Source organism: Mastomys coucha, unplaced genomic scaffold (genome assembly GCF_008632895.1).
Source record: "Mastomys coucha isolate ucsf_1 unplaced genomic scaffold, UCSF_Mcou_1 pScaffold16, whole genome shotgun sequence".
Classification (NCBI taxonomy): domain Eukaryota; kingdom Metazoa; phylum Chordata; class Mammalia; order Rodentia; family Muridae; genus Mastomys; species Mastomys coucha.
The window spans coordinates 74,221,804-74,244,663 of NW_022196898.1; the positions used below are offsets into that span (position 1 = coordinate 74,221,804).

At 39.0% G+C, this 22,860-nt stretch overlaps 1 protein-coding gene across 13 annotated transcripts in view; it reads left to right on the forward strand.

Annotated features, from left to right (window-relative positions):
• Camk2d (calcium/calmodulin dependent protein kinase II delta) overlaps positions 1-22,860 on the forward strand; it is a 249,116-nt gene that overhangs the window by 115,611 nt on the left and 110,645 nt on the right. For all 13 annotated transcript variants that reach the window (XM_031375385.1, XM_031375386.1, XM_031375376.1 and 10 more), the window contains exon 4: positions 19,923-19,977. In XM_031375385.1, the coding sequence (XP_031231245.1) occupies positions 19,923-19,977 (55 nt within the window). The remainder of the gene's footprint in view (positions 1-19,922; positions 19,978-22,860) is intronic.

The window sequence follows — 22,860 nt, forward strand, 5'->3', positions numbered from 1 at the left end:
CTCTCTCTCTCTCTCTCTCTCTGTCTATCTCTATCTCTCTATCTCTATCTCTATCTCTTGAATCTGTTTTATTTTCCCTAAGAACATAATCTGTTTGACAACAGCGAACATATTTGACATGATTATCATCTAATGAACTTAAGAGATGTCTATTATTTTCATATTGAATCAATTCAAAAATGCTAGTACTAACTAAATGAGGGCACTAACTTTGAGTGATTATGTCTAATATAGGTTGTGCTGAAAATCATTTTTAAAATGTGTATGTATGTGTTTATTGGAGAAAATATGCTCCAAATTGGAAAAAAAAACTAGTCTCTTATGATTATAAATATCCTTCCACTGTTTACATGTTTTATCCAGTTGTATAAATGAAGACACTTAGGCTCATGGAAAGCCATTCCAACGGATTGGGCCGTCCCCAAGGGTAACAGGGACTCAGACTGCCACGTGCAAGTTCAGAAGCTTTGCTGCCTGGGAGACATTTTTAATGGAATATTTTCCAAAATGACTCTGGACTAACATTTCATTTTCTAAGATTGCATTATCCTTTCAAAAGAAGAAGAAAAGAGAGAAGAGAGATTCACCTTTGCCAGAAAGATCATGGCCTTCATTCTCCCTCTGTGATTTCTCTTTTTTTCCAGCCTAGTGTACATGCTTCATCTTTGGAGAGGTGTTCTTTCCAGAGAGCCCCAAATCTGTCACAACTGATGAATGATTCTAACATGTAGAGTCTTTGCAGCAGGGGAGATAAGCCCTCTGAGAGGATCAGAGGGGGTGACAGATACCAAACTCATGTCAGACCCCACTGATGTGGGGCAACAACCCAAAAGGAAGGTCACCTGGACCTAAGGTTTCTCTTCTCTTCCTTCATTTTTAATCATATTTTTCATATTAATGTTAAAGTTAGTTCATATGACCTTCTAATATTATCAAGGATATATCTTATTCTATTTTTATATGCCCTTTCCTGAATAGAAACCAATCTTACAGTAGGTTTTAACCTGTAGCTCAATTTGCTAATAAATTAGAATCTCTCCATAGTGTTTATAATTAGACATGGAATACTAACTATTTAGAAATTTGAATCTAAAAATATCAGTTTACAAAGCACATAGGTTATGCATTAATTGGTTTATAATAATTTAGATTATGAGTAGTTAATCAGCTGTGTTTAATTTCCTCATCCACAACTAAGTGTGTTTATTAATTAACAGTATGTTGATCATTGTGGTCAAAAGCAGATAAATATAAGGAGTTAAACACAATGATCATTTTTGGTTGAACAGAAAATACTGTGACTCGTTGTTAGTGAGTTCAACATCTGTAGGTTCTCCCACCTTGCACTTATTGACAGCTATGCTCCTGTATGAGAGGATTTTGGTGGGCCCTCATAGACAGTCCCAGGCAGGAGCCATGAAGTGCTTAAGTATCCATGTTTGTGTTAACTTTTAAACATATATTCTCTCCACTAGCTGTGGGGTGCAGTGTTTTTGCTGATATCATTCTGTTTGAAGGGTCTCCATGCACGATGCTTCAAAGTTCAAGAAGGCCTTTATGTGCCTTATGGAGAAAATAGATTTGGCAGCTAAGCTTCATTCATGTATCATTTATGGTGCTCTTGGCCCAGGGCTCAATAATATGTATTAAATGAGCTGTCATTATACAGAAACACAGATAAAGCAAGTCTATATATTGATTAGTTTAAAAAATTATGATTCTAGGCATGTAGGATGCTAACCATGTGGGGTTTTTTTTTAAAGGAAACAGTAGTTTAGCAATGCTAATTCAGTGTTTACACTGACTATGTTGTTGAAGTTGGAGATACTAGTGGGGCATTTCTGCTTTGAGTTGAGCCCAGTCTGACTTTGACCCCCTAATTCTTATGTGAAAAATAGAGAGATCCATCTATATTGTCCCAAGGTTCGAGACCAAGTCAGGACCTAAATGAATGCTTTCTGATTCTGTATCTATATGGCTTTACTTCTTTCCGTATAACACAGGCTAAAACTCTGGAAGCCCTGTTATTTCATTTCCTACCTCTAGTCTGTCAGAAGGTCCCATCAGCTCATCAGACCTGCACCCTTAGTTGTAGGGAGAGGAGAGCGAGAGAACTAAATGTGAACTGCTGACATAGGCACAGCCATGTTGAAGACTTGGAGCCTCAGACCCACGGAGGAATGGCAAACCCATTTCCCTATGGTGAGCTTCAGAGGCATAGTGAAACCTTCCTCCAGGACCAAGTGCTAGTGTTGACAGTGTATGCAGAGTACAATCCTCCACTGCTTTCTTTCCCTGTAGATGTTTACAGCCTGAGGATGTCTGCTTCTACAAAGTGTAGCTAAAACTGCCTCCCTGAGCTAGCTCTGTGCCCCAAGCCACGCCTTCTTATTTATCTGCCACCTTGTCTAGCTGTATACACTAACTCATTTATCTGTTCGACTCTATATAGTAAATACACTGAGCTGCAGGCATGCTAGGTTTTCTCCAGCTGGGAGCCCAGACTACCTAATCCCAGCAGCTGAAGAAAGACATTCCCTCACTTCACACTCCTTGTCAGGTCCAAGGTGCATGGACACCACGCTCACTCAGTGTTTCTACCTTTCTCGAAAGTTACTGTCATCTGAAATTCACAGGTGTCTCTGCTTCTTCACAGTGTATCTTCATATCATGTCTGTTTTTTTTTTTAAGGGGTGAAAAAATCATCTCCTGCCCATAACCTTGTAGTGAATTCCCATTTACTCCAGGAAAAAGCCAAAGCCTTTAATAATGGCCCCCACAAAAGCCCTGTGGACATCCTTCCACAAAACCCTCTGAACTCATCTGCTGCAGCTTCTGCTGTAGAGAGTGCTTGCTTTCTCCTTGAGCTACTCATACTCAGTTTTGGCTCATGCCTTTATGTGTATCTTCCATCTAATTCATGTCTTATCTTCAGAGACCCCCACAGCATGTTCTGTGCATTTCCTCCTGGCCTCCCTCTTTGAATTCACCTTATCAACGATGTATTTTCTGAATAATCTCTACCTCCTCCCAGTCCTCTCTTTTCTCTTGTTATATTGATGACCAGAGTGATTACCACTCTTATCTCTAAATTTACTTTCGCCCATTTGAACATTAGCTTCAATCATTACTTTGCTTCCCACAATGCATAGTATTTTGTGCAGTGTGTGGACTCAGTAAATATTATTTTTCAAGAGTTAATGAGTTCACTGTTGGGAACAAGAGAAAGAAACTTATTCTAAGTACTACCATTTCATTTTCAGACTCTATTTAATCTTAGGGAGAACCTAATTCCAGGTCCCAGGACCTAGGAGAGCTTGGGACTTCCCAATAGCTGAAGTGCTTCTATTGTAACAAAACAGTTTTTTGAGTCCAGACACATAAGAAACAACTTACAAAGGAACAGTTGTATGAATGCAGACATCTCAAGGACAACTTCTCCGTCTTGCTGGATTAGTCAAAGTCCATGTTCCCAGGCCCAAGAACCTTGCTCCCTTGCTCAACCCCTTATGTCAAAGTAGGATGGGAAATTGTTATACCTCGCTCTCCCTTGCTTTGTGATTTCATTCTTTAAATATGATGTGTAGCATTTCTTCAGGGTCGTAGTTGAGCTCCCAAGGCTGCTCTGCAGCCCTGATCAAGTCAAGGCTGGATTGCAATGATCTTCTGCCATGTGCACTGACCCGGTGTTTGAGTTATGTTATGCTTATGTTGGATTTAAGCCGACCCCACAACAATCACCAACAGCTCTTTACCGAGTTTCTGCCCACTGTCTTCATTATTTTAGTCTACTGATTTCATATTAAAGAAGATACGCTCAAAGAATTAGAAGGTAAGACTGACTTTGCTGCAGTCTCCTGCGTCTACTCCACTTATCACCAGACATCTGGCAGTCCAAGCAGCTGGCCCCTTCCTTGTTATTCCACCTGCTTGGCCAGGAGAGAGGGTTTTGCATCTGTTAAGGACACACATGAGATTCCTAGGCAGGGCAAGGTTTGATGCAGTGGTTTTTTTGTAGATAGTAGGATGTTAGTAATGTTTATAAGAACTTAGACATTTTCTTGGGGATGCTTAGCTTGCCAATGTGATAACTGTAGGTCAGCCCAGGGTTGAATTTTTATTTATTTATTTTTATTTGTCTTACAACTATAGAAGTTTGAACTTATTGTATACCATTATAAAATTTGGAAATGGATACTAACTCATAATAAACCCACGAATGAGCCAATAGCAGATCTATATCGTCTTTTATAGTGCATTTACCTAAATGGTTATATATATACCAAAATATGCTCTGCACAAAGAATATTGACACCAGGAGTACAGTACCAGGTTTTAGGGCTTGATGACTTTGAGTACCATCTTAACTGTTCGATGAATTCCCTTGTGTGTACCAGGCCAAAGAAATAGAAAGATGCTTAATAAGTATACTAATATGTAAACATAAAAGAGTAAAGAAAGATGTCCAGTATTTCTACCAAGTGAACATAATTGTTCATTTTAATTGATTAAGACACCATAAGAATAAGAACAAAATCCTTATTTTCTTTTCTCTCTCATTTTGTTTTGTCTTCTTTTGGAGTTTTGATTATTTAGAAAAAATATTTTCTTATCAACTGTATTATAAGATTTAGCCTTATGTTTGTATACATTTTATATTCAACTCACTGTTTAATGGCACTTTTAACTGGAATTTGATGTAATTTCTAATTTTCTTTATTCCTTCCATCCCATTGTCTCTCTTTTATTCTAAGATAGGCTTTCATTACATAGCCTTGACTGACCTAGAACTCTTTGTAAACCAGGCTGTTCTCAAACACACCGAAATTTACCAGATTCTGCCCCTTGAGTTCTGGGATTGAAGGCTTGTGCCACCACGAGTAACCATATTTTAAGTTTTAAAACTGATTATGTATTAAGCCAGCAGGATGTGTTCCCTACCAACTAGTTTACTTGCTCAGAATAAATGATTTTACTTCATTCAATACGTTTGTCTACTCTCCTTCCTTCGTTTTGCTGGAACTGAGGCCCAATGGGCAGTGGGAGCAAGGGACTAAGACTTCCTCCCTGTGGGTTCCTGAATGGCTAGCTATCGAGTTTCAAGAAGGTAGCTGACTGGTTTGTTTTGTCAACTTGACAGAGCTACAGTCATCTGAGAAGAGAGACCCTCAGTTGAGAAAATGCCTCCATTTGGGTCCCTCTAGACAAGTCTGGGACATTTTCACTGGTTGTTGTTGGTAGGCCAAACTCATAGTGCACCGTGTCACCCCTGGGCAGGAGTTCCTAGGCAAACCATGGAGAACAAGCCAGTGAGCAGTGTTCTTCCCAGGTCTCAGCTTCAGATTTTGTCTCCAGGATCTTGTCTTCAGCTTCTATCCTGATTTCTTTCATGACGGACTGCGACCATGTATAAGCAAAATAAACTCAACAGAAAGCAGATTGGAGCAGTAGGGTTCTAGACTTGGTGACCTTCTGGGACTAAAACAATAGAGTGTAGCTCAGAGATAGTATGTGCAGTTAGCATGTGCTGTTAACACAAGCAAGGTCTTATGTTCAATTCTTAGCACTAAACAATTCTGATCTCCTTCCATGGGTGACTGGCTATGTGGACCATAGTACCTCCCTATAATGTAATACAGTTCCTCAATTGAACCTGCATATATGCAGGTCTAGTTAGAGATATATGAGAGGTACAGTTATACTACCTATATATAACATCTGACTTACTTAACTAGTATTTTAGGAGAACAGCAGGATTTTATCTATAATTAAAAAGTATAGTAGTATCAGAAATCTTTGCAGTCTCTAACGGAAGGAAGGGTAGAGCAGAATTGCTAAAATCACACTGATAGTGGCATGTGCATAATAGAGCTATAATCCTGAGGTGTTGTTTGCTTTATCATTGATGTTTTTGATTGTAAGATACCATAATACAGACTTTTTTTAAGTGGTGGATATTTTAGGCTTTTAGGCCACAGAACGTCTTATATATCCTTTACATTTTGCTTTTTTTCCTGATTTTTACAATTCCCTAAATATATACATATATAAATCCTCATGGGTTGTACAAAAGTGGGCTGCTAAGGATCTAAGTTTTAGTTATAGACTCCTGATTAAAGCTTAATTAATGATAAATTATGAAACTATAGATAAAATCATATTCTTGTTCTAGAGCATAATTTACAGAGGTCACATATCAGTCATCCTGCATATCATAAATTAACATTATGGTCTGTAACAGTAAAAATATTACAGTTAGAATATAATTTGAATATAATTATGAATGACAAAAATAATTTTATGGTTGGGGATTACCTCAACCTAAAGAATGGTATTAAAGGGTCACAACATTGAGAACCATTGCTATAGAGAATTAAATAATCCTTGAATGAGCTAGCCAGTCAGCATCCTTCTATGACATTTAAAAATATGTTTCTTCTGCTACAGAGTTTTGAAAATACATTATTATACATTTATATTTTATTACTTTTTTTATAAACAGAAGTATCTGACAATATTCACTGGGGTTACATGAGTCTTGTCAAGGCATTTGGTTAAGTGAGGAAGGCAATATTAGTTAAATTACTACAGAATCAAAAGTATTTCAAGGTATCCAGTTCTATAAAAGACAGATGTCAGAGCAGTGAAGTTGGTCTGGAGAACAAGGAGACTTCCTGAAGCAGAAGTTTGTGGAAAACAAGTTCTAAAGGACAGATAGGCTAGCCTGAGGTAGAAGACAGAAGGGCAGATTAGAGAACTAGCCATAGTGTGTGGCTTCAGGCCAAAGGGATGGAGAGAACCTGTCTGGAGAGGGCTCCTGATAGTTGGGGGAACTTGAGTTGATGAGTTAAGACAGAAGCAAAAAAGGCAAGGCTGGGTGACACTTCAGCCACTCTCCCAGGGACCGGCCTGCTTTACTGATATAAAATTAGTCATTCTCTTTCCCTCTCACACTGTCCCAGTTTGGGTGATAAATTGTAGCATAATTGGGCCATGTTAAGGAGTTCATTCCCTGCCTTAAGTCAATAGGAGGTAAGGAAGAACTGTGAGACCTGCAAGTGAAGAATCCAGTTTGTACTTGGAGAGAAAGACAGTTACTTTACATGCAGGGAATTTGAGGCAGGTTACTGAGGACACTGAGTGGCCGCTCTCTGTTATCATTCAGATTAAACAATTTACTAACTTCTAAATGGCAGGTTAATTTGAGAGCAACTACAACAACATTGAAAAGCTACAAAATCACTTGTCTTAAATTTCGTCATCTTTAGGAAAATGGATTTGATTGAGTAGCTACATGGAAAGATACTTTTCTAGTTCATTTAGTTATAGCCTGCAATATGTCCAGACTATTTGCTAGGCAATATTGGTGATCTAGAAGACCAAACAACTAAAACAACAACAATAAGACAACAACAACAAAAGAATACCTCACAAAATTAGCTGCAAATCTAGTCATCTAGAACACAGAATCAAAATTATCAAGAATTTTGATCTAGGGACCGCAGGGCTTGAGATCCTTAAACAAACCACAACGTAACTCATAAATTTTCTGAATGACTGAGAGAATGTGTCACTCAAGAATTTTATTTCTAGTGGATGCTGTACTGTCTTCTCTTTAAAAATCTAAGCTACAGCCACTTGTCCTGTTCCTTAAACCGCTGATCTCCCTGCCTATGGTTACCAAGTGAAGAATCTTCTCAGGACTCCAGAGCTAGAGGAATGACCTACAATAGTTAATATTTTTACTAGTCTTGTTTCTTTAGAATCATTGACAAAGTATTTTCTTGAGAGTAAAACTGTAAATTTCCCTTTTGTTGCTCTTGTCTTGGGACAGAATTTCTCTATTGAGATCAGCTACCTTGTTCCTTTTGAGTGCTGATTGTACAGGCATGTGCCACCATGCCCAGAAGCAAAGAAAATCTCCATTAAAAAACAAGCAAACAAACCAAAAAACAAATTAAGGTCATATGAGTGTTTTATTAAGAACAAATAAAGCCAAACAGTGGTGTCACACGCCTTCAATCCCAGCACTTGGGAGGCAGAGCCAGGTGGATTTCTGAGTTTGAGGCCAGCCTGGTCTACAGAGTGAGTTCCAGGACAGCCAGGGGTATACAGAGAAACCCTGTCTTGAACAAACCAATCAACCAACCAACCAAACAAACAAACGAGAACAAATGAAGAGGTATTTTCTGGCAAATAGGAACCAGACAGAACAACCACTGATTAGAAAGAGCATGTAGAAAGTAACAAGAAATGAGCATCTTTGTGACATGAATGAAAAAACAGAGTGGATATTGAGTGAGTAGTTTGAAGCTGTGAATACTAGACATGTGCACAAAGGTTTCAAACTCATATTACATTAGTGAGACTGAGGATTCCCCCAAGGGTGTTATAGTAATCAAGTAACAGAAAATCATAGTCCTCCAATTTGATGCTTAAAAGTGAATATACTTATTTAAAATGTGTATTTTCTAAAAAGAGGAAGTAATTTTTGAAAATTTACCAGCCATGAAGGAATCTTTAGCAACTTTTTTGTAGCCACTGAGAAATTTGCCAAGTTTTAGTGACTCACCTCTCTTTAATTTTCAAATACTGAGCCTGGCTTTGTAACTGTAGCAGTTACTTGTCTCTGGCTGTGGCAGAATAGCTAACAAAAACACTTTCAGGAGTAGGCTTGTTTTGGCCCACAGTTAAGGGCAGAGGTTCTCAAACTGTGGGTTGCGACCCCTTACGGAGTCAGATGTCCATTTCACATAGGCCACCTAAGACCATTGGAAAACACAGAGATTTATACATTTTGATTCATGACAGTAGCAAAATTAAAGTAATGAAGTACAGTAATGATTTTATGGTAGGGATCACCACGGTATGAGGAACTGTATTAAAGGGCCGCAGCATTAGGAAGGTTGAGAGCCACTGAGTTAGGGGACAGTCTCCTTCGTGGAGCAACTCAGAGGCTGGTGCAGACTCGTCAGCTTCTCTGACACCTGTGACATCCCAGTGGCGAAGGCGAAGCAGAGGCCGGTTATGACCTTCAAGGCCAGCCTATCCTGAACTGCATCAGGCAGCCCTCCTACCTGAGAGTTTCATGGACTTCCCAAACAGTGGCTCCAACTGTGAGCCAAGTGTTCAGACACACGAGCCTTTGGGGTGCACATCACATACAAAATACACTAGTAGTCTTAGCCTTAGTCCATTTGGGGCTGCTATGATAAAATATAGGAGTCTGGGAGATTTCCACTGATCAGAAATTTATTAGTTCATAAGGATGGCTGTTGGGGAGTCCACATAGCACATCACAGAAAGACAAAGGGACAGTGTGGGAGAACAGGGACATTTAACTCCATTTTTAAAAGAATGATTCTTATCCAGTAATAATGGCATGAATCCATTCTCTGTACCCTTCTGGCCTTCTCATCTCTCATTAGGCCACATTGCCAGTACTGTTGCATTGAGGCTAAGTTTCATTCCATTGAGGGGGCACAGTTGTAGAGTTCTCGGTGCCCACATCTTCTGATTGTGGTGACTGTGTCTGTCTTTGCCTTGACTGGGCTGCTGTATCTGCGCTGCCTAAGCAATGGGCGCTGTCTTGTCTGTCCTCTCCATTCTACTGTCCAGGGCTGAATGGCTGTTACCTTACACTTCACTGCTTTTGTCAAATAACTGTCAGCACCACCTCCCTCACTCTTTCATGGCCATCCTTGCACTTCTTCATCTTTGAGGGCACATTTGCTCCTTTCTCACACTGTACATTTCTCACTCTGACAGTTTCCTACCGTTCTCCTGGCAAGTCCCCTTTTTTGATTCATTGCATAGGAGCTGGCTTACCCTCGATCTCTTGTGTCATGACCATTTTGCTGGATGGAGCCTCACTCTCTTCCATCTCTCCACCATCATTAGCCATACTGATAAGCATGTCGTATTGTGGCCTCTCATACACTTCCTCTCTCCTTCAGTCACTCTTGTCCTCTCTTCAGGGACCAATGCACTTAGGTAAAGGGCCAGATAGTCAGAAGATTACTTCCTGGCCATAAGTCCTTGTTACCTAGACTAAATATTTGAAATCCTAACTTGAAAGAAATCATGTATAAAATGCAAATGAATAAACACAACAGGGTTCCAGCAAGTTTTTACCAGAGCAGGTCTTCTCAAAAGTTGAATGGGGGCTGGAAGGACATGAAAGAGTAAGTCCTGGGAATATGTCAAGAAGAAGGATTTTTTAAAGAAAGAGGAAGCAAGGGGTTTAAAGATGAAGCAAATACTTTTCTGGAGTTCTCCAGAGACACCCAGGAGACCACAAGCATACTAGTGTAAGGAGAACCAGTAAAAGGGACAGGAATAAAGAGATGTACCATTTTAGTCCATGACCATGGATTTCAGCTCTTCTGCAGAGGCAGAGGAGACTCATTAGAGGGTTCTGAGCTGCCAGACAATAATCAGACTTAAGGGTTGTCTGAATTCTGATAAAGAAAAAGAGAGGACAGGGTGGAAAAGCAGGAATGATGTCAGATGCTCCTGAAATATGACAAAGAACATGGGAGGTGAAGAGGGTTTGCAACAGGGGAGGAGGGTAAAGTGGTGGTGTCGTGTTACACGAATGTATATCATTGTAAATATTATTATCTCTGTATTATGAAGGATTGTCTTTGATTTGGATATTGCTTCATAGGGAAGAGGCAAAACTTATATAGGACTCACTTTTTTCTTGACAAAATGGAAAAAGAATTACCATCCGTAAAACAGATTTTAGTAGAAAGATCACAAATGTTGGGATGCCAGACATTGATTATACTTTAATTTCTTGGTAAGTGTATATATTGCCTGTGTGTGTGCATGTGTGTATGTATGTGTGCGTGCAGTGTGTGTGCGTGTGTGTGTGTGTGTGACCTTGACATAAGATGGAGTCATTGCAGAGGAAGGAGCCTCAGGTGACAAAATGGCTCCTTCAGCTGTAAGGCATTATCTCAAATAGCAATCAATGGGGAGGAATTAGTCCATGGAGGATGGTGTCATTCCTGGGCTGTTGGTCCTGGGTTCTGTAAGAAAGCAAGTTGAGCAAGCCAAGTGAAGCAGGTCAGTAAGCGGCACTCCTCCATGGCCTCTGCTCAGCTCTTGTCTCCAGGATCCTGCCTATTTGAATTCCTGTCCTGACTTCAGTGATGATCAAGCAATATGGAATTGTAAGCCACATAAACCCCTTTCTCCCCAATTTGCTTGATGGCCATGATGTTTTGTTGCAGCAGTAGATATCCTAACTAAGGCAATATACAATGTATATTTTTTAACTTAAAAAAAAAAAATCATGGACTAGACTGAACTAAACCACCATATACCCAATAGATACAGACTGGTAAACAGCATGTACAGCTACATTTATCAGTAGTTTATCATACCATTGGCATCATATTCATGATTAAATATGTAGCTTAACATTGATGTTTTTCTCAATTATTTAGTATATCTCTCATTCTTGTATATTATTCAGAAGAATAAAATAATGTTTTCAATGTTTTAGTGTATGTGTATATATATACATTTGTATGAGTGTGTGTTTATATGTGTGTGCATGTATGTGTGTGGCTAGAGGACAACCTTAGTGTCATCTTTAGAAATGCCATTCATTTCCTTTAGGACGGGGTCTGAGATTGACCGGGTACTCAGCAGACGGACCTGCCCGGCAACCACTAACCTCAGGTTTTCTGACTACTCAACACTCGGATTACCACAATATGCCACTGCTCCAGACATCTCTCTTGTGTGGTTCCTAGGGATCAAGCTCCTGCTTACAGAACAAGCACAGACCCCCACACCCTACAAGTATTGCTGATGTAAAAATATTTATATAGAGAAAAATGTGAGCATAGTAAAAATGTATTATTAATTTAGTATACTGTGGTTACTTGATACAGGTTTCCTTTGCACCTATTATTTTAGAAGATTTTTGAATTCACATATTTCTGGTTCATAGAGAAAACCAAGTTCGGACACTATTTTATATGAAGAATGTATTTCAGAAAAGAATATTTGACAGATGAGAAGATTTGTCCCGGTGAATTGCCAAGGAATTTCAGTTGCGAGTGTCGGTTGTAGAGAAAGGCTGAGCTAATGAGTTCTCCATTCTCTGCTCACTGGAATGGCTGTCAGAAATGTAACTCGTCTGCTCTGTTAGTGTGCTGAAGGCTCAGGCAAGATCCATGTTATAAGCTTCATCTCTGAAAACAATTCCCAAATGAAGTGAGGTAGGGCTTTAAGTTGTTGGAATGTCCAGAAGAGAAAGGCTTCACGCTTACAGGGTTGTGTGCTGCTATTTATTGATAGTAACCATTTGTGTTTCTGGCTATGTCGCTGGGGGCGATACCCAGACCGTATACATGCAAGGCAAGTGTTTCGTAGCCGAGATGTCTCTAGAGCACAGCTAGCTGTCTGTCTTTCTTTGTGAATATTCTTTATTGGGGTTATCCTTTATGGTTGTGTTCATGCAAATTTTGCCATCTATCTATCTACCTATCTATCTATCTATATCTATCTATACACACACAAATGCACATACTCAAATTTCTCCCATTCATTTTTCTTTTGGATATATGTATGTGTGTATACACACACATACATATGATATATGTGTGCAATATATGTGGTATATATGACATATATATGCATATGTCATATACATATATATGTCATATATATGTCTTGATAATCATGTAGTAGACAGCCATGGTTGACCTCTCTCTATTATCTCTACTCCCTACCCTTTTCTGGAGTTGAAATTCTCCCCAGTGACAGACCTTTTGACCACCTAGACATCCTAAGGACTAAGGTGGTTTGTGTCTAAGCTATGAGAAAACACTACTGTTTCTCCTCGTTGGCCCCGAAGGGTCCTAACAGATCCTGTGATTGATTGCTAGTCTCACTTGACTGCTAACTTTGAGTCAAAAATAAGGTGGAACACTGGAAATAAGGAAGGCCATATTCAGTAAAGTTGATGTTAGACACTGAGGGGCACCCTGCAATTGTCATGGCAGGGAATCAAACCACTCAAAGAGATGAAAATCCAGTGCAAATTGACTGGTCCACCGGGCCAGACGTCGAGAGTGTAATGCCAGGCAGTTCATTGTCAACCTATTTAAAGCAGATTACAATCTGGGGAAAGTTTCCAGGCAACCATCAGTCCAGTTCCAGGCGCACAATAAAGCTTAAGGTGTGACTACATACAAAATCTTATACAAAGTACTTGTGACCACAAGGGTGGGATCTATAGCCGAAGTCCTAGAATCCAGTGTGGCCACTGATCAATAGCATAGAGGTCAGCAGGCTATAAAATACATAGGACATGTCCCTTAAGGATGGATAATGGTCTAGGGAGGAAGAGTTTGGGATAACTATTTTGGAAAAGTTGAGTGAGATCTGCCTCTAAAGCAAAAGGTAGGTGAGGTTTGCCTCCACAGATAGCAAAAAGGTCACCTGGTCCTTAACAAAATCCACTCTCAGCTTTCTGGATGGGATGCAGGTATTTGATTTTATCTCTTCCACTGAGGAGATAGCCCTGTATGGTTCACATTCTTGCTTCTCTTAGTGCTTCTCTCTGAATACAAGGCTGTCTGTGCCCCAGCAAGGCACCTCCAGGACTCATCTTAAGCCCCATAAGCTCCATCCTTTTCATGTACTTCTAGAAAAGTTTGTAAATTAATGTGGATTGAATTTCTCACCAAGTTTGTATGGAATAATTGAATTGATTACATCAAAATGTGCTCAATTAACGTGTACTCTTTGTTCTAAAAATACTGAATTGCTTTTAAATATAAATATTAGTTAATATTAAGTTGGAAGTATAGATTTTTTTCCTATGACTACAAGAAAAATATTTGAAATTTTACTAAATAATTTTTTGGATTTAATTCTTGAGTAATATTTATTGGCATTTTAATAACATATGATAGATATTTTGCCAAATTTAAGATACCTTTTGTAACTTTAGAAGCATGGATATTCTCCTTCTGTCTGTAAAGATATATATTGATAAGCTCAGGCTTTTGGACAATGAGACAGAAAGAACCTCACAGTGAATTTTAGACTAGCCTGGTGTACATAATTAGACCTTGTCTTAAATATAAATAAAAGAATATTAAATATAAATAAAAGAAAACAAAAGATCTTAGGCTAAAGAAAAAAAAGAAATTCATGTGTCCAGATACTAAATTTAGCATAGACCATGGAGTTTATGTTTAACCTTAACCATGGCAGACGGATTCTCAAGTTATAAATGTGGCATTAAGAGAAGTAAAAGAAGTTAATGTACAGATGCCCATGCCTTAAACCATAGTGCAAGAAAATAGTGACCATCTATACATGTGTGTGTGTATGTGTGTGTGCATGTGTATCTGTGTGCTAGTGTGTGTATATAACTACATCTAACTATATTTTACTAACTGAAAATAAGATAAGCCATGACCTTGGACCCATATGTGAAAGAAATAGATTCATGTATATTTTTCAAAAGTATTTTAATTAAAATATTTTAATTAGAAAGATTTTAAACAGTGATCCCATTTTGTATTGCCTTGTATTATAGAAAGACAGAGATTAGATAACAGGGTACATTTGCAGATATACCTTCAATTTTTTGAACAAATGTTAGACTTTGAGTTAATTCTTCAGTGATCCTGCTTTCTATCTGAAAATCTTCTCTCTAAAATGAACAGCCTTGTTAGAAGACCTGGTAGGAATGACTGGGCTACTGCTTTTCCAGAGGACTGCCGGTTGACTGTTAAAAATGTTCTCCTACTAGCAGAATTTTAAAAATTCACAAATGAACCCAGTGTTGGCATCCCTCGCGTGGGGAAGGTTTGGCATGTTGCATGACCTAACTTGGCTGGGACTGGCTCTAGCTGTGAATTATAATTAACCACTGAGGAGAATATAAGGAGGCTCTGACTCGCCAGCTGCCATTTTTACATCCCAGGATGTGAACCGAACCCAACCATCTCCATCCTCGCACCACAACAAAGCTGAGAACGTAAAATCTCCCTCATTTATAATCAGAGCCGTGACTCAGAGCTGACAAACACTGCTTATGAGAATGCAATACAATCTGTTCGCTGTGAAACACTTTATTAGTATTGTGATAACATTGGCAGCATGGTCGCCCTGCCATGCTTAACTTCAGAGAGTCGCACTAATTCATGCCGGTTTTCTAGGCCAGTCTTATTATTTTTCACTAGAAATTGCTTGTGGTGTGGGGAAAAAAAAGAATCATTTGAGGAAAGTCACACCGTTCGGATTAACCCTTTCTTTTACATTTGTCTGTTGCTGCCTGGCCATCTGCATCCCAGACTCTGGTATGAAATCGTAACTGCTGGTTATTTGTCATGGTTCTGTGCACTGACTGCTCCATCAGATGGCTTTTCTGCTCAGTTGGAGGTGAGATCGATCACTCAAGCGGTTACATTTAGCTCTGAGATCTGCTAGGGATGCAATGTCAGGGTGACCTCTCTTTCTCCAGGCTATCTGTCTACTTGGCCTCTAGTCTTTCAGTAGTCTCACCACACCTTTCTTTCAGCACAGCGGGTGGTTTCCCAGGGGACTGCTGCCCTGAAGAGAGCTTAGGAAGGCTCTGCTCACTTCATGTGTGCTAATCATTTAGAGCTAACTGCCAGCTTGGAGGGGTGCAGGATACTACTCCAAAGGACAGGAATACTGGGGAATCAGTGCCATCCACCAGTATGCTTGACTGCTCAGCTCCATCATAAAATGCAACAGGGGAAGAAGTGGGTCCTGAATTTGAGTTATGTGGAAAAATTATAGCAATACTATTAAGTTATAACCATTATAAATAGCACCGGCATTGCATAAGTAATTTCACAAAATCATCATAATTAGTGACCTTGATTTCATCTCATAGAAGGTGTGCAATGAAAGCACAAGGAAGTAGTACTTAAGTGGGAACAGGGATTTCATATTCTATGCAAGGTTTACTAAGGATCATATGTCTCCGTAAATAATGCTGTAACTTACTTTGGTGGATCTGGTAGAGATTTAACCCCGAGTGTTGCACATGCACAGCATGCTTTATGCTGTTGAGCTACATGCCATGGCACTGTCCACTTTTGTTGACAAAACTACTGAGCATAGTTTCTTAGTATGATGTGTCTACCGTTAACCTTGGCCCACCTTAGAGCTAGAGCTGAAATCTCCGCCCTTCCACTTTCTTCCTGTATAACATAGCGGAGTCACTGAATGTTAAGTGCCTATTCTGAAGTATAAAAGTAGCATCTTTTAAAGGATTATCAAGTGATATACAAAAGGCAAACATGGTTTCTCTCTCTCTGTGTCTCGCGTGCTTTCTCTGAATCTTCAAACGTCCTGTAACTATATTTTAAATGGAAGCGCACAGTGGCTGTCTCGTTCTGTGGAAATGGTTCTTCACTGAGCACTGCTTCTCTGTTCCTACTTGTTGTACCATGTCTCTCTTTTTTTCTGTACCTTTCAAGAACGTCTCACACTTTTAATTTGCTGCAAGACAGTGAGGAATTTGCTGATACACACAAAACATGCATATCTGCATAAACACACACTATACACAAGCACATAAATACACACACACACACATACACACATGTATACAGGAATGCATGCATACACATACCCCACATATATACAAATACAGGCATACATACTAATACACACAAACATATATGAAAGCAATATGCATAGAGACAGACAGACAGAAAGACAGACCAACAGACAGACAGACACACAGATCCAATCCTCCCTATATAAACATTATTTCTCATTCTGTTGCAATGTCTGTGTGTATTTGAAGGAGTCTGCACAGTATGCTCTTGGGGCCCAGCTTGGCCATGCGCTAACCATAACTGGATATTTCCTTAAGGTCTCTAATACTGTGCACATTCACTATAAAAATCCATCACATTTACAATCATGATTCTTGTATATACTAAATAAAATAACTCTTACAACAATCTTTTGAATTGTATTTTATCTTTTGTTCCTTAAACAAAACTAAATGTTAAAATAAGTAGAAAATATCAATCAGATTAAAAATTTCATTTTTTTCTTCACATCATACAAGTCTGATATAGCATCTTCTGTTAATCAGCTGGGATTGTATTGAAATGATACAATAACATTGGGCAGGAAAAGAAAATAGTAACCCGGCTCTGAATATAAATCATCAAATGTATGCAGTAGAGAAAGGAAGAAAATTAGGTCATGAAAAATATTTTATCTTCAGTAGCATTTTCTTCAAGTCTCATACTTAAAGTTACAGAACTTATCATTTTATTCCCACTAATTGTAACATTGTTCTGATTTATGAAAATTCATCTATTTATTCTTATACTTATTGCTTTTGAATAACATTAAGTTATATTAAAATGTCAAAAAGCAGTGACTACCAAGATGTATTGTAACCTGTTTTTCTCACATGCTTTCCTCATTATCCTTAAAAATTCCCTCTTCAAAAGTTGCAATTATCGTAAACGTGTGCACCCATATGTGAGCGTATGGCAGTTGCAGAGCAGCTGAGGCAAGAGCACAATCTGGTTCGGCACACAGCAGCCATCCTGCTCTGTGAGCCTGACTGAGGCTCAGGCGAACAGCTGTGTGAACAGAACGCCATAGAGTTCCTTCAGTCTGAAAGGGAATTAACTGTTATTTATAGGGAATAATTAACGTAACTTTATAAGGGCAAACACATTTCTCAGTCCTCGAGAATCTGTGGTGGAAGATGAGGAACACTCTCAGCTGTCAGCGAAAGCTTGAGAACCCGTTTATTTCTGACTATAAAAACCATCCTGCCGACTATGGAGGCAGATCACTTCTGACAGGGAGCCAAAGAGCTAAAAACTGGAGAAGAAAGCTGACCCATTCTCATGAGTGTACACATGTGAGCACACATGAAGACAATAGTATAGTTCTGTTTTGAAGGAAAAATTGCAGTGAATCCATGTAGTTCTGTTTTTCTAGTTTCTTATTTTGAAAACAGAATGAGCGGCCTTCTCTGGCCTCAGTAGGAGAGGATGTGCCTAGTCCTGCAGTGACTTGAGGTGCCAGGGTGGTTGGTACCCAGTGGTGGGGAACCTCTCCAATCTCAGAGGTGAAGGAGAAAGGTGGTGGGGGAAGAGGCTGTGTGAGGGGGGTACTAGGAAGGGTCCTACAATCGGGGTATAAAGTGAATGAATGAATGAATTAATGGAAAAAAAGAGAAACAGAACAGAAGGAGGTTAGTCAGGGCATAAAGAGGGAAAGAGGGCTGTGTGCACAGGTTAATCCCAGGAGAAGACAATGATGATTTGACTGCCATATAAGTAAGGTCATTTATCAGCTTTAAGCTCCATACATTAAATGGCTGGGTACTCTGGACATGTGTGGTGGTGATAAACACTGAATTTGGACAAATGGTTTGTCTTTGGCCACCATCATATGTTTGTTGGCTAAATGCATTGTTATCATAGATTTCATATTAAGGCTTTGAGCTACTGTGTGACCCAATCACTTTTGAATAAGGATTATTTATAATATTTAGATCGCCATTAAGATAGTAGTGAATCATACTATGAAAGTATTTTTCCTAATGTGATCAGAAACAAGTGCTGTTTCTTGAATTGCACCTGAAATAATATTCGCTGATTCATTTTTCAACTCTGTCATCTGAACATGGAAGATCTCACCTCCACTCGAAGCTTTTTGCCAAGACAATGGGAAAAAGTAGTGGTGGTCTACTCATGTACAAATTGTGAATCATGGAAATGTCTTTGAATTTTCCATATTAATGAAGTTTTTTAAGTAATCATATATTATGCTAATTGATTTAAACACCAACTATGTAGGTATCTATGGTGCTTGGTCATTTAAGAAAACACAGCAGCTACATTCTGTCTTCTTCCATTGTACTAAATAGTCATGAGCAGAGAATGGAGTATCAAACTGGCCTCTTCCTGTTCTCCTGCAGGGGAGATACAAGCAGCAGAGCCAAGCATTCTTGATACTGGCAAATTGAGTAATATCCCACACAATTAAATCACAGGACAATCACTTTCATATCTAATATTTTATTTTTGACATATAAGTACCTGAGATTCAGTGACAGTTTTTCTCTCAAATCTCGATATGACTTTGTGAAAGACCAGGAACTGTGTGCCAGGTTTCTGAGTGAGATGCGAGGATTGAGGGAATATGCCTTCTTCCTCAGAATATTGGTGAGAAGGAGGTTCTGTAGTTAAAAGGATGGAAAGGGGGTTGATTTAGATGCATCTCAGATTTCAGGTATGATAACAAACTGCAGAGATTGGGAGACCCCAATCCCTCCGTTACCTTTTCATGACCACGGAGTGAATGTATTGAAGTCTGAGACTGAATTCCTGGGCCAAGTCCTGCTGCCTCCTATTTCGGGAAATCCACATTTTTATAAATAACCATCTGTAATTTAAGGATGATCAAACATTATGACTCATAAGAGTAGCAAAATTACATTTATGAAGTAGTAACAGCAATAAGTTTTATGGTTGTGGATAACCATAAGATAAGAAGCTGGTCAACAGGAATGACAGGAAAATATAAGAATTGTCTGAACCCGGAAACTATGGATGTATATTATCATTACCAGTAACATTTCTATAGCATCTACCTAGTAATATGTGTAAACATTTTCTTCTATTTTCCAGCATTTTAATATACATGTTAATGTTATTACAACTTAAATAATTTTTTTAAGCTCAGATAGTTAATAACTCTCAGAACCAGAGCCCAGATCTTGGGTTGTTTCCTCCACTCATGTCTTTCTGGAAGTAATACTGATACATCACAAGTCGGACATAAGAACCAATGTCCATCCTAGAACGGATTTTCTACAGGTGACTTAACGAAACAATGCCAACTTTCTTCTCTGTTCTTTCCTTCAGTGAGACTTCATGACAGTATATCAGAAGAGGGCTTCCACTACTTGGTGTTTGACTTGTAAGTACATGCTTTATGATCATTCATTTTTGTTGGACAATTGAAAACTATTTTGACTTAAACATGATTTTACCCATTTCCTAGTCCCAATTTAGGGTCACTATAATATTGTAAAATGATTCAAGTGACTTTCTACTCCAGTTCTTTTAGAGAGAGACAGCTTCCCAGCAGTGTGTTGTCTATATTTTGAGTTGGTCTGAGTGTGCTCCTCTTTGCACTGCTCATGGGAATGTTTTACAAAAATGGCTGACACGAGCAAAGTTTTCTATTGAATTTTCTAGGCACTTCTAAAGTTTATCTTCTATAAGCAGAAGAATCCAGAGAAATAACCCTGGCATTCATGATTCATTTAATCAACTCAGAATGTAAATTAAGGTTCTGCCAATGAGATTGAAGGGGAAATATTCAGTCCTAGAAGGCATATAGCAAAAGAGTCCCCAGGCGTGACTGCCTAGAGCTTAATAAAGACACACATACTTGAAATCAGTTTGATACTACTTCTTTAAGAGATTAAAAATGGCTGTATCATTTGACAATAATTTTACTACTGAGAACAGGTTCACAGAAACTTTATTCTAAATCCAGGTAAAGTTTTATACCCAGAGATAGTCAGTGTATCATGCTTGTATGTGTGTGTGTGTGGGGGGGGGTCAACATAGAAGAGCCAGCAATAAGAAAGAATTTTATAATTGTACTATACCCATTTAATGAATCTGTTGGTGACCATGCATTTGAAAGTACACATCAAAAAATTCACACAAATCTATAAGTAGTTAGTAATAGGTTTAATTAAGTCGGATTTTAGCAATGTTATGAAACCATCCTTCTGTCTGGTTTCTGTAATGTGGGTTTATCTTAATCTTAAGCTCTTCCTGTCTTCTAAAATTGATTGCCTTATTTTCAGTTATCAGACTGACTTCCAACAGAAGAAAAAGAGAACAATGGCACTGTTGAAAGTGTTTTATCCATTGAGTAAAGTTTTCCCAGGGAGAGAACTGACTTCCTGAATCTTATGACACAGGCTAGCACAAAAGCCCAATTTATTAGTGTTTTCTTATTATCATGATAAAACAGAAAACTTGACCATGACTGAGCAGCCACGCATGGCCGTCTGTCATCCCGTGGCCCACGTGTACTCTGGAAAACAATAGGCAAAGCTCGGCTTGAGCACAGCCCTAGAGCACAGGTTTGCCCTCACAGGTGCGGTGTGTCCTTGTGTTCTAGTACTGCCTGTGAGAAACTTTGTCATCTGTGATTTCCCCAAGTGCCTGTTCTTACCCTGCAGTTCTTCATTCCAGCTTCCTGCTTCCTCATGGGCCTGAAGCCCTTCTTGTATTGTTTCTTAAGTTATTCTGTTGTTTGATTTTGGAGAGGTATAGGTATGTAGATTTTGCTGTCTGTGCCTTCTGGGTATTGGATGACATGTCAGTGTTGGGTCAAATCCTCTGCCATGTGGTTTTCCTGGACTCATCCAGGATACTCACGCATATCTATATATTTTATAGGTTTTTGTGTTCCCCATTAAATTATAGAGATGATGAGACTCAATCATTTTCTCATAATTAATTTTCGTAATTCAGAAAAATAACTGATGAAGAACATATAACAACAGTTCACATTAAAACAAAATATGGTTTACGGCTAAATGCTGTCACGGGAACCTTTTCCCCTTCTAAGTTAGTTCAATGGATTGGACGGCATAGCAGTGATGTTGGCCTGGGTTGTTTCCGATGCAATCAGAGTGAAGAGACCTGAAGATGAACATTTAGGTACAGAGTTTAAGAGCTTAAAATATGTGTAATCAGGCGACTCAACCTCTGAGCTCAGGTGCTTGAAATCACTCCTTAGTGCTTAATGTGTGTGACTTGAATCACCACTAGTTCCCATCAAAATGACTTGTCAGTAAATGAGATTGATAAGGCAGCCTAAATACAGTTCAATCAAATACTCAGTTTTAGAGATTTGAAAAGGAATAGCTAAAAAGTATAGATTTTTCCCCACGTGGCTGGAAAGAAAACATAACCAAATATAAATATGAAATTATGTAATTACTATCAAAATCAACAAAGAAGGAAAGAGGAATGACTTTAGAAAAGTATACAATTTCGATATAGTTGTAAAGTATGGTCTGAAAGCCATCAGGGAAATACTCATGTTGGGAATATTCAATGTCACTGAGTCGTTTGCAGGATAAAATAAATTTTTGCTTTCCCATTGAAGGAATACGTCATGTGTTCCTTTTCACCTTGTGTTGCCTGTTTTGGCAGTGCGGTTCTTGTGCATGCTTTCTGCGGATTGACAGACACCAGACTGGAAGAGCGAGTTCTGGGTTTGTAGGTCTCTTTTTTAAATGGAAGATTTCACGTTATAAAAAGCAAAGGCTGGAAGGAGTTCTACGGAGGGAAAGAGTTTCTTCCAGCTATGTTTGATTGGGTCTTTGTGACGTTCATATCGTACACCCCTATCCCATCCATCTCCCCCTCCCCTTGTACTCACTATCTACCCTTCCAACCTCCCCCACAACCAAGAAAAAAAATCTCGTTGTGGAGGCTGGAGTGTGTCACAGTGTGTCCCATAGTGTATACCCTTTTATCTATACTTCGATTGCAAACATTTATTGCAGTGACTTGTTGGTCTTGTATGAGGCCTCGGACTTCTGCTACTCTATCAATACTATAACCTTACTGAGATTCCTCTTGGATATCCTGTTGTTGCCCTGGGTCATGGAGATCCTGTAGTTTTAGATCTGTAGGACTGGCCTCTCCATGCACTCCAGGAGTTCATCATTATATTAGGTGTTAGGATAGGTCCATTGAATAGCCCAGGATCTGGGCCTGAGCGGTATCTGAGCTGGTCTGCCTGCTGCCTCTCATACCCCTTGGG